The sequence below is a fragment of the Callospermophilus lateralis genome, chromosome 19 (genome assembly GCF_048772815.1).
Source record: "Callospermophilus lateralis isolate mCalLat2 chromosome 19, mCalLat2.hap1, whole genome shotgun sequence".
Classification (NCBI taxonomy): domain Eukaryota; kingdom Metazoa; phylum Chordata; class Mammalia; order Rodentia; family Sciuridae; genus Callospermophilus; species Callospermophilus lateralis.
In genome coordinates this window covers 8,446,963-8,463,297 of record NC_135323.1, presented here as the reverse complement: position 1 = coordinate 8,463,297, position 16,335 = coordinate 8,446,963, and the positions used below count along the sequence as shown (strand labels likewise).

At 57.7% G+C, this 16,335-nt stretch overlaps 1 protein-coding gene across 1 annotated transcript; it reads right to left on the bottom strand.

Moving 5' to 3' along the window:
* Positions 1 to 1,960: 1,960 nt before the first annotated feature.
* Positions 1,961 to 11,711, bottom strand: Fbxl16 (F-box and leucine rich repeat protein 16). Its single transcript, XM_076840718.1, has 6 exons — positions 11,676 to 11,711; positions 4,706 to 5,352; positions 3,292 to 3,800; positions 2,809 to 2,893; positions 2,441 to 2,504; positions 1,961 to 2,109 (listed from the first exon to the last, which is right to left on the bottom strand). The coding sequence occupies exons 2-6, from the start codon at positions 5,336 to 5,338 to the stop codon at positions 1,961 to 1,963; spliced, it is 1,440 nt and encodes a 479-aa protein (XP_076696833.1). The 5' UTR covers positions 5,339 to 5,352; positions 11,676 to 11,711.
* Positions 11,712 to 16,335: the final 4,624 nt, after the last annotated feature.

The window sequence follows — 16,335 nt, the reverse complement described above, 5'->3', positions numbered from 1 at the left end:
GGTTAGGGAACTTCTGTGCTTATCACTGCCGAGTTTTTATTCTTGGCAGGGGCATGCAGCCTCTACATATTTGTTGTAAAGACAAACACCTGATGAATCCAGAGGTGCTTGAGAGTCTAGAGACCAGGACCACCCACAGCAGATACAACCTCCTGCACTATCATGTGGTGACCTGAACACAACCCAGACTCATATTTTTACAACTTTTTTTAATATATATTTTTATAAACAGGTCACGTGATAAAATAGCACAAGAAACACTTACCAAATATAAGGTTATATCTTCCGCATATACAGGAGAATGAGGTCGTTATGTACAATAAGAAAATGATTTTAGGGGTTGGTTGGTTTTGTTTGTTTTCCTTTCTCCCCTTAAATTTTCCTCCTACAGTCGTTGGAAATATCACAGCTTCAGTTGCATTAATACTTTGGGCAAATGGACAGCTGCCCCCTCCCTACTGGGGGGGCTATGGGAGGAGGGCCTGAAGAAAATGGCTCCTGACCACTTCCACATGGGGCCTCCTCCACACTCGGGGGCAGGGAACTCTTTGGGCTGTTGGAACTGTTTCTCTGCTTCAACAGCATCTCTCTCTCTCACTCGCTCTCTTTCTCTCGCTCTTTCACTCTCTGGCTCTCTGGAAACTGGTTACTCCCTTCCAACCAAATAGGGGTGTCCCAAGATTGGTGTGGATGCTAAATCTGGGGATCAAGGTTGGGATGGAAAGGGGTCCCAGCCCCCTCCTCAGCATTGTCAAGATGTGCCAGCATCCCCCAGAACTTCCAAACTTCTTGGGATCAGACAGGACACGGGACACGGTTGGAGCCCATTTGGGCAGGTAGAGGTTTGGGAAACTGGGGAGGGGCAAATGGGGTGGGGCTAGAATGGAGCCCTCCCTCCTTGCAGAGTGTGGATGGTGTGCTGGCCACTGGAAGATCAGAGTCGCTGGTTAGTGCTGATCCTGACCCCTTGTCTGGGCCCGCTTCTGCACAAACTTGCCCAGGATGAATCGTGGTGCTGACAGGCCTGAGCCCCACTGGCGCAGGGCTGTGGCTGGGCAAGACTGCTCCCAAGCCTGACAACCCTAAGGATGACTCCAACTTGGGGTCTCTCTAGGTGCCTGTACCGCTCCTGGACTGAGGTGGGCTGCACTTGGCTGGGCTAATGTTGATTATTCCAAGGTCATTGCCATCTCAATGCTATCCTAGGGGCCAGGGGCCAAGGATCTGTAAAAGGCCAGTGTGGGCGGCGGTGGGGTTGGGGGCGGGGGCGGGGGAGGGGGTAGGAGGGGAAGTCAACAGGGACTGCCCACTCAACAGTAAGGGAAAAAGGCCCCTTGTGTTGGGCAGGCATGGGGGAGGAGGAGGGGCTTGGAGTTGGGCTCCTCATTGGGCCATGGCTTTGGCAGTGGCCTGAGTCCCCTCGCCCCTAAGAGAGAGGGCTCCAGGCGCCGTGCAGTGGAAGATGTTGAAGGTCCTTGAGGCTCTTCCGGGCCCCTGAGTCCTGGGGGACCCAGCCCCCCAATCCTCTGGGCCCTGCCCGGGATGGGGGACAGCAGGGAGGCAGAGAGCGGGGTGTGGCAGGGAAGGCAGCGGCGGGGGAGGGGGGCGGGCGGGCTCAGAGTGCCCCCCAGGGACCGAGCCCCGCAGCGGGGCGGGCGAGTGATGGCGGCGGCTGTGGCGTGGTGGAGGGCGGGCGTGCAGTGCGGGCACGAGGGGCATGCACAAAGTCCCCGAGTGTGCGTGCGTGCGTGGGGCTGGCCTGGTCGTCCCCTGCCTGGGGCGGACAGAAAGAGGAGCGGAGGGGGCCGAGGGCGGCGCGGCGCGGGGCTGTCCTCAACTCGTCCCGCCTCCCGCGCGGGATCATACGCGGCTGCTGGGCAAGGTCCACCGAGGGGCCTGGAAGAGCCCCTCGCCCCGCCCAGAGCGTGGCGGTTCCCGAGGCCTGGGTGGGAGCCCAGCGCTACTCGATGACTAGGCAGCGGGGCAGATGCTGCGAGAAGTACTTGAAGAGCTCAGGTGTGGCTCCCGGGCAATTGGTCAGCTCCAGCTCCTCCAGCTCCTGCAGCTGCACCAAGCCCGACAGCCCCGTGGTGGTCAGCAGTGGGCAGCCTGAATCAAACCAGTGGGAACAATGGTGGGGCTCAGCTTTGCCAGACAAAAAACTGGGACCCCGCGGGCCAGCACTCTGTGGATGGGCCTTGAGCTGAGTGGGAGAGGCCCATGCTGGGCTCTTAGGTCCTTGCTGAGTGGCAGGGGCCTCCTTGGGCCGAGTGGCTCTGGGAGGAGCCCGGCGATGCCTGAGATGGACTACAGCTTGCCCCTCTCCTAACTTGAACCTGCAACTCAGCCATCCAAAGTCAGGTGTGAATCCGCACAAGGGAGGACTAGATGAGTGTAGTGGACACTGCCTGGGAGGCATGCAGGGGAGGGAGGGTCTCACCTGCCAGAGACAAGAGACGCAAACTCCTCATGGCCAGGAGGTGCTTCAGCCCGAAGTCCTGCACCTGGGCAAAAGTGGGAGAGGGCAAGTTAACTGAACCTGGAGCCGCAGGAGTTGCTGGAGGCAGGGTTCAAGATGGAGGTTTCTCAATGCCCCCCCCCACCAGCCAGAGGCTGGGAAGTGCTGTTGAGGACCCTGGGGTCCCCACCTGTTCTGTCTAGGTTCGATAATGGGTGCAAATGGATCTTAGACCCCTGTGGGATCTGAGTGGGGCCGGAAAAAGGTAAGCAGGCTGGACTGGTGCTTTCCCCTCACCCCCCACCACGCCTGCCTATCCCCCTATCACAGAAGGCATGAAGGTCCAGTACCTGGCAGCACCATCGCAGGTAGAGGCTGCGGAGGGATGACATGGTGGACAAATAGCTGAGGCCAGTGTCCGTGATGCGTACACACCTGTGGTGGCACCAGAGGGGGACTGCCCACCTTCAAATCACTTCACCCGCCCCCTAAGCTGCCGCGACCTACCCCCTACCCCACCTTGTCCCTAGCGCAAACCCCCACCTCACCCATGATGGCCCCACCATCCTGTAGCCCACCCCTCTTCAATTACCCCCCCCCCCCGCATGTCCTAGCACCAGCTTCTGGGAAGGATTTGGGTTCAACCAAACATTGCTGTAGTTCCCCCGACTATTGGCACTTTGCTCTCGCTGGTGCTGCCCACTACACCATAGATCTGTCACTGTCTGTCCCCTCAGCAGCCTCACCCACACCAGAAGCCCATGGACTCAGACCCACCCACTCTAGGCTTCCGGTACATGGTGACCCCGCAGTGGGTGCGGGGACATGCGCACCTGTCCAGCACAAGCTCCTCCAGGCGGTGCAGGTCGCAGGCTACATACTCTAGTGCCATGTCTGTGATGCGAGGGCACCACGACAGGTCGAGGCTACGCAGCTTGCGTAGGTTCTCCGCTACGAGCTCAACACCATCATCGGTGACCTTTGAACAGCCTGAGAGGCTGAGTGCTGTGAGGTTGGGCAGGCTGTGCACCACGTTGACCACGCCGTGGTTAGTGATTTCCCAGCAAGAGAGCAGACGCAGCGTGTGCGTGCTGTGACCCTGCCGCGCAGTGAAGTAGGCCAGCGCCGTGTCCGTCACGTGGTAGGCCTGCAGGCTCAGCTCCGCCAGGTTAGGCAGCAGCTGCGAGATGGCCGCGATGGCGTCGTCGGCCACATTGATGCAGTCGCTCACGCTCAGCGAGGTGATCCGCGCACTGAGGCTGGACCACAGCCCTGCCTCAGTGAAGTCGTTGCAGCCCGACAGCTCCAGGCGCACCACGCCCTGCATCTGCTCCAGCATCACCTGTGGGCAGCACAGGTCAGGGCCATGCCTGGCTCTGCTCCCCAAACCCTCCCCAGTAGGCTCCTCCCTCAGGGTGTGGTGAGGATTGCCTGAGATGGGTTGGAATGAGCTGCTGGGAGCCAGGAAGCAGTAGTCTCTTGGGTGTGGACTTGTGCAAGTATGTTGAACTCTGAGGACTGCACTTACAGTGTAACATCTCAACAACATTCCAAAGAGGGGCATGGCACAGGGGCCCCAGGAGCCATGGCTTTGCCAGAGTAGGTGCTCAGAACAGTTGGTATAGTCCAGATAGTGGGGACTGGGCAGGTTGTTCACTGCTCCTCTGACCTTTGCTAATAGGAGACCCTTCCTCAACTACCTTTCACCTCCCTCCAGCATCCTACCCACCCAAGGCCAGAGAGAAGTGACTTTCCTTCTCAGTCTCATACTTAATTGCTCTGCTGTTGCCCCCTTGAAATTCTTTTTTTTTCTTTTTTTGGTACCAGGGATTAAACCCAGGGGCACTTAACCACTGAGCCACACCTCCAGTCCCTTCTATTTTTTATTTCAAGACAAAGTTTTGCTAAATTGCTTAGGGGCCTCACTAAATTGCTGAGGCTGGCTTTGAACTTGTGATCCTCCTGCCTCAGCCTCTTGAGCTGCTGGGATTATAGGCATGCACCACCTCACCTAGCTCATCTTGAGATTCTTAATCATCTCTGAATAAGCATCCACATTTTCACTTTGCATCAGGTCCCACAAACTATGTAGCCAGTCCTCCCTGACCCCTGGCAGTGCTCCTCCTTAGGGCAATGATATGTTTCTTTGTTCTCTGTTGTGCTAAGCTTCCTCTATGCTCCATACCCTTCCACACCCATACAGCTCTGCTGCCTGTCCCTGCCACCTGGACCACTTTGGGGGCACACCTCTAGGCCGGCATCCGTGATGGTGGAGCGCTTGAGGCTCATGGCCTTGACTCCCTTCTTGGAGAGCGCATAGTTGTCGATGAACTCACAGATGTCCAGGTCGGAGACCCCAACCAGGCAGAAGCCCTCAAAGCCACGTGCAGCAAAGCCCTGCAGGTTCACGAACTCCTTCTCACCACTAGGCAGCACGTTGTAGAGCTCCTTGGCGTGCAGTACAGGTGTGAGGCCTGCCCAGAACTTGGGCTGGTAGAGCACACGCCGCCAGGCCTTGCACACCTGGGCTAGCACGCACTTCTCGCATGCTGAGAAGTACCAGAAGAGGCCATTAAGGATCTTCTCATCTGTGGCCAGTGGTGGCCGCTCTGCTGGGGGTCCAGGCACCGAGGCTGAGGCTGGTCCACCTGCCAGGGGGCAGGGGCCCCCAGCAAGTGTGCCCCGGGACAGCGGGGATGCCAAGCTGGGAGGTGGAAGGGTGGGTGGGGGCGGTGGCTGGCAGGGACGGTTCTTGGCAGCAGGAGTGCCCTTGGTGATGCTGGCTGCTCCCAGGCCATTGGGCTGGCCCGGCAGCTTTACCAGGCCATTTCGAGGCAAGCATGGAGGTTTGGGGTCGCCGTTGACACCGGGGCTCGACATCTTCCTCGAATGTTCTGCAGACAGGCCAAGAGGGGCAATGAGTCTGATAGTCTCTGGGAAGGCTGAGGAAGCCTGCTCCTTCCCATCCCTGGGTGCCCCCCACCATGGTACTCCTAGAACCAAGCTCTAAGTGTGTACCTCCCTGGTTGAGTGCAGCAAGGGGAGGCAATGATCTCTGTACTCATTTAGCACCTACTGTGTGCACTAACTCAACCTGCTCTGCTCATGGTACTCTTGGATGCTTATTCCCATTTCACACATGAGAGAATGGAGGTAGAGAGATGAAGTCCCTGACCACTCCCTTCACCTGTGTTCCTTTGCCTATCACCAGGACCCTAACTCTACTGGTCAGGGACTGGGAAACTGAGGATAGAGTTTGGGGCAGTCTCTGGCAACCCATCTCTACAGGATGCCAGCACAGCTCTCTGAAGGGCCTCTTGTACCCTTCTGAGCCTCAGGGTCTGCCCAGAGAGAGAGAGAGAGAGAGAGAGAGAGAGAGAAGCTGTTTTCCCCAGCATGGTGAGCCCTGGAGACACTATTTATTTATTATTCCCAGGGCTCTGGGAATGCAAGGTTAACATTTTGCCACTGAGCTACATCCCAGTCCAACACATGCTTTTTCTATAATTCTTCACCTATGCTGATGAGGATAGTGCTGTGGTGACTGTACACATTGTATGGATGAGGAAGACAAGGCCAAGATTAGGTGAATTGCTTGTCTGAGGCTATGATCGGTTAAATGATGGAGTCAAAGTTTGGACCACAGCTGGCTGATGAGAGCCCCAAGGAAGAGTCTTCTCAGGCCAGGGTCATTGCCCACAGGATGAGAGTAAGGCCACACCTAGTCCAGCTCCCCTCCTCAGGCCCTCAGGGCTATAACTGGGTGGCACAAGACACAGCACAGAAAGCTATGGTGGGGAGAAGCAGTGAGACTCACAGTGCCATCATCTGCTCCTGCTCACCCCCATCCAACATCCATTGAGGAAGCAGAACACCCAGAGTTCTCACTGGTACACACTTGAGGTCCCATACCCTGGACTCCATACAGGCCCCACTTTGAATTGTGGTCTCAGCTAGCCACTGGCCTTTTCAGAGCCTCCATTTCCTCACTTCAACCCCTGCATGGTGCCCAGTAAATCTTGGTCAGGGACTTGGAGTTAGCTTTTGGGCCTCAGGGCAGAACCAAAAGCAATACATGATCTACCTTCTTGGGTCTGTAGGTGACCCCGGGACCAAGCAGGAACCTACATGCAGGTCCCCATCTTCTTGCCCCACAGTCTCAGAGGAAGGGCAGGAGCTGCTCCAGTTCTCCCTTCTCCTCCTGCCTGATGAAGATGGGCCATCACCTCACAGAAGTCTCACAGAACCACCATAGTAGTGTCTGAGAAGAGTCCTAAGGACTTCCCAAGGCTTGGGGTGGATACAATATGCAGACCCTCAGGAAGAGAACAGTTCCTGTCCCCCTTTTGGCCATCTTCCATCTAGTGCTGCAGGACTGAGGACGCTGTCTGTCCATACCCCACAGTTTCCAAGAGAACACGAACCATGGTGGGAGGCAGAGGGAAGTGGGGGGGGGTGGCCATTATTGGTACCCCAGTTTTCAGATAAGGAACTTGAGGTGCTGGTGAGTCACAGTGTCATCACAGTTGTGGAGGAGGCCTAACACAGAGCTATTCCAGTGTCAGTACAGGGAAATGTGGACCACGGTAGGACAGCCGCACCCCCTAAGGACCAGGGTAAGGCCAGCGACCGCCTCCACTCCTGCCCCAGCAAGGCCGTTCTGGAAGTTGTACAGAGAATGGAGAGGCAGCCCCCGGCTGAATATACGCCATGTCCCCAGAAGGGGCCCCCTGCTCCCTAGACCCAGGGCGCCCTGATTTCCACATCCAGAATGCCCCACCCACCCGGACTCCACCCTTTCCCGCAGACCAGTTTCAGCGCCCAGCCTGTAGCACCATGGACAGCGGCCGTGCATGCTCCCGGGGGCCAGGCCGCCGACCGCACCGCTGACAGAGGAGGACGGGGTTGAGGGGGAGGTTCCGATAAACCCAAAGCCTGGCAAACCTAGCTCACCAGGGAGGGGCCCCCAGAGGTGGAGGGGGGCGGGGGGGAGAAGCGGCCTGCTCGGCTAGGATCCGGAGGAGGCGCGGAGGCGGCACCAAGGAAGAAATATTCCAAGAGCTGTGCGGATTTAGCCTGAAAATGCTCCCAGCCGCGGGTGTGCACGTGGAGCACCCAAATTGGGGGGATGCACGTGGGTGCCCCGGGCATCTGCGGGACTCCTTGCGGTCCCTCCATGGGAGCTCACATGTGCAGGAGCTCAAATCCCATCCCTACTTTCAGGCCTCAGGGTAGAGCTGGTGAAAACAAGGTGGTCTGAGCGTCTGTGGAGGGAGGAATAGGCTGAGGATGGCTTCTGACTGACCCTCAACCCACACTCCCATCCAAGGCCTTCTGCCCTGGCATGGAACTGCACCACAGAGGCAGCCCCACCACTCCCCAACTTTGTGCCCACTTTCTATGGGGGCTCCCGCTGCTCACATTCCTGGCCTGACTAACCCAGCCCTAGAAGCCTCCACTACAGCTGGGTTCATGGGCTGAGGCCTTGGGAAAAGGCGGAGCTCACGTTGGGAGACTGGGGCCTTCCTGCCAGTTAGACAAGAGGTCCCTGGAGGGTTCTGAGAAGGGCCCCTCTGCCTGTCCCTGCCACTCTGCTGAATGGTGACCAAGGCCCTCTCCCCTGCCTTGACACTGCAGCTGCTCTCCAACAGGGTGACTCTGAGAGCTTGCCTGGAGCTTACTGCTAGGAGTGCAGGCACAGCTGCTAGTCTGTTCAGGGCTGGTTCTTCCTTAGGGACAAGCACCTTAGGAGCTGACCCTGGGAAGAGAGGCTTTGAAAACGTCAACCAAGCTTGCATGACAACTGCAGTCCTGGTGTGTTCTGGTCAGTTAAGAGTGGAATTCTGGGGAGGTTCCCTGTTGGAATAGGCTGTGGAGGGGCTACTGGGGAAAAGGGAAGCAGTGGTTATTCTCCTGAACTTGTGAGCCCAAGCCAGGATCAGATCAGGGTGCTCCTGGGGAGTGATGACTGGACTCTGTTCTCAGAGTCACATTAGGAGCTAAAGGAGTGCAGTGGGCACTGTGGGTTCCCAAGAGGACTCCAGCTCTGGGCAGTTTTATGACCCACAGATGGCCATATTGGGGCCCCACAAGGAGCTACCTCTTCTGCCTACCAGGTCATTGGACCCTAAGACCCAGGTAGGCCTCAGAGCCTCCCCTCCAGCCCTCACACCTGGCCCAGCCAGTCCCCCATTCCTCTACTCCAGCTGCAGGTGTGAGCCCCACTCCTGCCTCCATGACTGGGCATCTCCAGGGTCTCACCCACTTCCTGGGCTGTCATCACTATCCACCTCTTTGCTGGCTTGGGGACTTCTTGAGAACAGACAGCACGTATAGGCGAGAAATGGCAGCCCAGTTAGTAAGGCTGTACAGAGGCCTGAGAGGCTCAAGGGAGAACAGGAGGCTGACTGAGAGGGGAGGCAGGCTATCAAGAACTTAATCACAGTTGTGATAGGGATCAGTGTTCATAGGGAAGGGAGGCCACTGGGGTTGGGACTGAGTTGGTAATGTGGTTGCTGGGAAGACTCCCAAGACCCCAGGGATTTGAGATAGGCCTTGGAATACGCAGAACCTGGGGAAAGAAGACACCTTGCATCTATTTTTCTGCTAAGTCCCCCTTCTGGAGCTATGGGGATAAAGACACTGGCTGTCCATCCCCCATAATCTGGCCTGACCCTAGGGAAGAGGGCAGGTGCCTCCAGGAGAGAGGGACAAGGGAAATGCTGCCTAGGTCTTTCCCGTTGTTGGCCTGAGCTCTTCCCATACCACCTGACCAGGGGTTGGGAAAGCAAAGCTCAGAGGGTGATTTTTCAGAAGCTGTGAAAGCTGTGATTAACCCAAGACCTCTAGGCTATCTGCTCCCCAGTGCCCCTGCATAGGTACACATCCATGGCTCCTTGCTCTGTCCTCTTCTGCTTCATGGGGTTCTCTGTGTTCTGCTGGGATTCGGGCTAGTGGTCTCTCTGAGCCTCACCCAGCAGGATTCCTACTGTCCTCTTGCTCTCTTTCCAGAGGCTGCAATCTGCATGCCCACCAACATCCTTGCCTCTTATCTCCCCCAGTTTTGGGGACTCTTCTCCCATCTCTGATAGCCCCATCTCTGAGCACCAGGTCAGGATATAACCTGTCTTGGATTCTGGGAGGTGTGACTTCCAGAGAACTTGTACTGACCAGCTCCTTCTGCCTGCTGAGGACCTGTGAGCTAGGCAAGGCATGGGTAACCAAAAACTCACATCAGGCTGTCTGCAGTGGCAGCCCCCATGGACCAGGGTGACAACCACAGTAGTTGGGATTAGGAGCACGGTGCAGGCTGACACGTTCCATGACAACCCCATGACTCAGGCACATCCCTGCCACTGCACGTGTCTCCAGTTGAGGGTGGGAGGGGAGCACCTTCCACCCTCAGTTGGAGATGCTTCTGGGGTGCACAAGATTTTTAGCCCAGGGTGCACATGGGCCTTGAGACAGACCTATGTAGATGCTCCAGCACACTGAGGCCCTGTGATCAAGTCCAGGGCAGCTCAGTCATGCAGGGCTAAGGAGTGGACCTTGGATTCAGGCTCATCTGCCTCCCCTGCTCTAAAGAATATGAGCATCCAAGGCTTAGGATAGTTCCCCTAGTACCTACTGCTTTGGGTGTTTGCCAAATGAAAGGACATAGTCTGCATGCACCCTCTGCAGTGGGTGCAGCCACTGGTTCCTACTGGTCTACTTACTGGTGGGAAGGCTCTGGGCTATCCACTAGTCCCCTAGAGCTTCCATTGCTGCCCTCCCTACCCTCCCCCCTGCACCAGCCTTGGAGGCATAGCACAGGGGAGGAGACAGGTTCTGCAAGCAGTCAGTGCATACCAGAGGAATAGCCCCTCTTCCACTCTGGGGGTGTGCCTACATCTCAGCAGTTTAGGGTTTCCTGGGCCTAGGTCCCTCCTACCTGGGGACTTGTTTTCCTCTCATCAGTGGAGAATAGAACTTGTTCAGTACCTTGAAAGTGGGTGTGGGCTGGAGGGGTGAGCCTGCTCCCTGAACATCCCCTGTGGTGGGTGTTCAACTGATAGGCTGGGCGCAAGGTAAGCAGTGGTTGAGAAGAAGGTAGTGGAAGTGATAGGAACAATGCCAGTTGAGTCCTGGCATCCCCATGCACTGCCCACGTTTACAGCTGGGCTTTGAATGTCCCTTCCTTCCTGATGGCTCCTCATCCAGTCCCTGGCCTGGGCAGCCCCAAAGCTTCAGGCTCCCTGCCCAGCCCAGGCCTTCAGCTCTGAGGCTGCTGTCCAGCATTTTATTGGAGGGGCGGCTGGGAGAGAGGGCCCTGTGTCCAGTAAGCACCATGGAGGTTTGAGCTGCCTACTGACCAGAGACAACATGGCTAGGGGCCTGAGGGAGGGAGGCAGGTGAAGTGGTATCTGCCATCTGGTCCTCCTGCAGAGGTCAATCTGCCTGCTCAGAGCCAGGAGGGGCCGGAGGAGTGGCTGCTGGGCCATGGGTTCTGAAGCTCTAACAGTCAGGCTTCTCCTGGGATGGTGAGTGGGAAGCCTTCCCTACCCATCCAAACCTCCAGGAGGGCATGGGATTCCCTGTGCCCAGTTTCCCATCTAAGGCCCTTCAGCCTTGGCTAAGGCCTAATAGGCCTTCCCAAACCAGGGACATGCCAGCCCACTCCCTCTTCTCCTTCTGCCACCCCACATCATGGGTGGCAGCTCCATACAGGTCCATGTCAGTGGAAGGTATCCAGGAGGGGATCAGCCCCCAGGCCACATACTCACATGGTTCCTCCTGGAGTTTTATTACATCGAACACTTGTCACTAGACTCAGGGGCTAAGGACACTGGAGCAGGGGGCCCAGAGCCCAAAACCCAGCCAGGAAGTGTGGGGGCTGGGGACCTGCAATTCTGTGTCCTGGGGCGGGGGCATGGAGCTTCCTCTCGGCGGCTCCAGTGGCACTGATCCACAGCCCTGACCGCATTGCCATTGGGGAGCGGGCCTCGATCAGGCGGGCTTCTGGGGCGAGGTGCTACGGAGGGCCTGGTAGGGCTGAAGGCCCAGCGGCTGCGGGGTGCAGTGGGGAAGGGGCTGCCGTTACGTAAGCCTTTTCCTGGCGACAGCGGCGACTGTGAGGTCCTAAGCCCCCACTCTGTCCCCTCCTCATTGTGGCCACAGCCGTGGCTTGGCCTGGACCCCTCCCCGCCTCGCAGCCTGGCCGCGCGCGTACACACCTTACCTTGGCCTGGGCTCCTGGCTCATGCCACGCTGTCCGCCCGGCGACCTCGCGTCATAGGGAGCCCAGCATGGGCGCCGGCGAGCTCGGAGGCGGCCGAGGTGCTGGACTGGCGGGCAGAGCCCGGCCGCGCCCCGCGCCCCGCGCCCCGCCGGGCCCCCTCCGCCGCGCCCGGAGCGGAGCTCCCCGGTGGGAGAGGATCCGCCGCCCGAGCCTCCCACCGGGGAGGCTGTGGCTGTGCCCAGATAAATAAGGCCGCTTTGCAGGGAGCGGGGCGAGTGTCTCCTCCCTCCCCTCGCCCTCCTCCCCGCGCTCCTCCTCCGCGCTCCTCCCCGCGCTCCTCCGCGGCCGCTCGCGGCGCCGCGCGCGCCCCCAGCCCGGCCCTAAGCGCCGCGCCCTCGCGCGCTCCCGGCGTCAGAACCAATCCAGGATCGCGAGCCGGGAGGGGGCGCCTGGGATGTTGAGCCCCGCCCCACCCCCACTCTCACCCCCGCTCAGCGCGCGCCTGGCTCGTCGTCAACGGGCACGCGCCAGAACCCGCGCGCCTCGGGACCCGCCTTCGCTGCGGGCGCCCGTACAATAACAAACGCAGGCACGCGGTGAGACCCGGAGGTCGCGGGAGGAAAGGACCGGGAAGGGCAGCGCGCGCGGCCTGAGAGCAGCCTCCAGCGGCCTGCCGGCGCGAAGCTGTGGCGACCCCGCAACCTGTGGGCGGAGAACTCAGGATCCCTGGTGCCAGCGGTTAGCCAAGGCAGCGGTCCTTTGGGGTTGGGAGCCGGCCCCGCGCGTGCAGTGGATTGTAGTTGCCACCTACTGGGTCGAGGAAGGGGAAGCCAGCTCTGAGGAGACCAGGTGGTCTGTCCCCACCCTCTGGCACCCTCCAGGGGAGCTGGAAACCAGGCCTGCTGGCTTCCCAATCCCTGACACCTGCTGCGGGCCAGACCCAGGAACCCTCTTGGTACAGGCACATACCTGCGGAACCATGCGAACAAGTGACTCAATATCACTTCAGAGGGTGATGATGAAAGGGTACCATGGTGGTGACCTCTAGAGGGTGGTGATCCTGAGGATGTCACCGTGAGCTGAGACCTGAAGGGTGAGACGAAGGAGTGTTTCTGGAAGTGGAGTGCAAAGGTCCCCAGAGATCAACTAGAGATCAGGAAGGGTAGTTGCTGCAGGCAGGGTAAGGATGGATATGGGAGTCCCTGTAGAGGCTACAGAGTGCACCAGATCTCCCAGCAGCCTCAGGGCTGAAGGAGAGATGCTAATGGTGCCCCATCCTGGGGAACAGGATGGCAGAAGTGTCAGGTGGGGGAGAGCAGAGCAGGGTATTGGAAGCAGGGAAAAGTTAAAGGACTCGGTGTCTTAACAAAATGAAGCCAGCTGGTGTTGGGAAGCAGGGCCCAGTGGGACTGGCATGAGGCCTGAGAGCAATAGAGAGCAGGGTCAGGCTGGCTGGACCCAGGTTGGTTTGGTGGGGTACAGTGGAGTGTTCTCCTTGCTGTCCTCACTGGGTCCAGGGTGCTGCAGCCAGGTGAGGGCAGCATCTATGTGGTCTTGCCTGAATGTGGACCACAGAAGGCAGCTTGGCATGGGATGGGTAGGATGAAGCCCAAGAAGATGCTGGTGCTAAGAGGGCATCTGTCCTACCTGTGCTGTCACCTTCCAGCAGCTGCTTCTGCCACCTGCTGTAAGCAGGTGTGCGCTATGAGTGCTTCAGGTGGCACTGAGACCTGGCTCCACCAGATGAGCACACCCTAGTGCACAGGGGGGACGTGGGGAAGGCCAAGGCACATAATGATTTGGGATCACACAGCCCTGGAATGGGCGCCAACCAGCAGCCTTGCCTTTGAAGAATCTGAGCAAGGATAGTGTTTGCTCACAAGGACATTAGAGATTATTATTTAGAAGGCTGCTTGGCTTTCCTATCACCAGAGGTCCCACCTGCTTCCCTCCACCACTGTCACCCTCCCCATGTCAGGTGCATTCCTTTCCCTCCTCCATGTCTGCCAGCATGATCTCTCTACCCCTCTGTTCTCCTCAGGTGCCAGGCATGGTCCAGTCCCTCCCAGGGCTCTGTCCATTCCAGGATGCAGTCTTCAAAGCCCTGAGCATCAAGCCCTGATGGCCCACAGCCTCATGCTCTACCTAATCCCTGGCTCTTGGAGTTTCTGCCATGCTGGTCATTCCCTGAGGCCAGGAGGGTGCCATGTCCCTTGCCTGTAGCACCCTAACGTGGTCTATCCCTTACCTGCATCAGCTGTCTCTCCTGCTGCTCATCCCCATGCACCTGGATGACTCTGGTGACCTTGACAGCTGTTTTCTCCCCCAAGACCTTCCCTTCCTATGCCCTCCTGGTCTGTCTGCTGGCTGTCTGTTGTTGTGTTTGAGTGGGCTGTCGGCTGACAGCAGCCTCTGAGGGCCAGGAGGGTGTTTTCCTTCCCATTGCTGTGCACTGAGCACAACACAGGTGCCCAGCACACAGTGAGGAAGGAGGAAGGACAGGTTGCCAGCACCAGGATTTGGGGCTACCCTGTGGGGATATGTCCCATTTTGTAAGATGTCTTTGGAGAACAGCACTTACCCCCAGAGAAAACTGACCTCGATGAGGTTGGGCTGCTAAGTGGCTTTTAATCTCCTTTAAAGAATGTGAGGTACGAAGCTGGGTACAATGGTGCATGCCTGTAATCCCAGCAGCTCGGGAGGCTGAGGCAGGAGAATCACGAGTTCAAAGCCAGCCTCAGCAAAAGTGAGATGCTAAACAACTCAGTGAAACCCTGTCTCTAAGTAAGATACAAAATAGAGCTGGGTTGTGGCTCAGTGGTTGAATGTCCCTGAGTTCAAGCCCTAGTACCTCAAAATAAATATTTTTAAAAGAGAACATGGGTTACTGGGCCTGGGGTTGTGGCTCAGTGGTAGAGTACTCTCCTAGCACATGTGAGGTACTGGGTTCAATCCTCAGCGCCACATAAAAAAAATAAAGTTATATACATATAAATGTATAAGTGTGGGGCACCGACTGGGGCCAGCTCACAGAAGATGCTCATTTCCTCTATCAATTCTGGGGACTGGTATGCGAGGGCCTGTGACCTGGGCTCCTGAGGGCACTTGGAGTACCTTCCACATGCAGCATCCCTCACTGGACTCACCTGAAGGATCCTCAGCTGAAGGACCCTCTCACCTGGAGACTCCCTCAACTAAAGCACTCTCTCACCTGGAGCACTCCTCACGTAGAAAGACCCTCACCTGGAGTACCTTTTGCCTTGATGCCTCAGAACAGAGGAGTCTTCCACATCTGGGCCACTGTGGGCCTCAGTCCTGGAACCAAGGAGAGTTGAGGACCAGAGGCTGCTGGCACATTTGGCCCTGAGGCCCTGGAGGGCTGTGAAAGGGGGTAATGGTAACATCAAAGCTAAAAACGTTACCCCACATGGAGTGAGGGCTCTGAAGCCTGCTGCAGTCTTATCATGGGAGGTCCTTGAGGGCTCTGGGAAGGAATTTGTGCCCTGGAGCCACAGACTTAGGTCACACCCTCCCCAGATGGGGCTCAGGCATTCCCCCTTGTTGAGCCCTTCCTGGGAAATGGGTCTGGACTCTACAGGGAGACCCTGAAGATCTCAGAACAGTACTGATGGCGAGAGCCCCTTCAAGAGCAAAATGATTTATCCTGGGACCAGATGGGGGCACCCTGCTTCCACTCCCCTGACCCTGCTTGGAGGCAGAGGAGATAGGCAGAGAGTCTTGGGGATAGGCAGGTGGGTCATCTGGCTGTGGAAGATCATGTCCACAGGTGTGAGAACTTCATGGCCATGGTGGCCAAGGTGGCTGTGATGGCCATGGGTGAGGATGGTGTGGCACTGCGGCCCTCAGCTCCTGCTCCATCCTGGCCCGCCCCCTGTCACGGCTGAGGATGACTCAGGGCCCATCTGTCACCGCAGCAACACGGAGTCGCCTAGCGATGGCGGTCTCCCAGCAACGGTCGTCTCCTAGCAATGGGATATTTTCCTGGCCCTGGCTGGAGCCAGCAGCTATTTTTAGCTCAAGTGCAAATCAATCAGCAGCTGCATTTTCAGCTCCAGAGATTGGGGGGGGGGCATTTCTCAGCAAGTGAAGAAAAACATCTGAAATAGGAATCTTGCTTCCCACACCTTGAGGTGCAGGGCAGAAGGTGGGCAGGAGCCATAGGTTGCACAGACTCCCTGGGATAGTCGGCAGCTATGACTGTTCCTGGGAACCCCAGCCCAAAGAGCTGGTGGCTTGAGCACTCCGAGTTTCCATAGATTAAGCTGTGTGGATGACCCAGGTCAGTGCTCATGATGGATGCCACTGAGCATGTTACTGGATGGCTCTGATAGCCCCATCCCTCATTTGTAGAAACTATCTCCTTATACCCAGGGCTATAGCACTATGCCAGGGCCATCCAGAGCAGCACATGTGACCATTCCTGGTTGTAGGGATCTCAGTGCCAAGTCCTTATCTGAGGACACAGGGAGGGCCAGCCTCAGGTCACCCACATCTCTCCCTCACCTGGCTACCAGTGAAATCTGAGACTTGGGCAGAGAACCCTGTGCAAGCTGGAGACTTGACTATTCTCTCTGGGCTTTCTGGTCATTTCCTCCAGAGTTCTGCTCACTGGTACCTTGAGGCAAGCTCACCTTGGTCA

Bases quoted from the DNA above. Each gene is read 5' to 3' on its own strand.
- Fbxl16 (XM_076840718.1), bottom strand. From the start codon at position 5,338: ATGTCGAGCCCCGGTGTCAACGGCGACCCCAAACCTCCATGCTTGCCT. The intron at 3,801-4,705 runs GTGTGCCCCCAA...TGCTGCCCACAG, and splicing joins TCACGGATGCCGGCCTAGAG to GTGATGCTGGAGCAGATGCA. The intron at 2,894-3,291 runs GTGCGCATGTCC...GTGCCACCACAG, and splicing joins GAGGAGCTTGTGCTGGACAG to GTGTGTACGCATCACGGACA.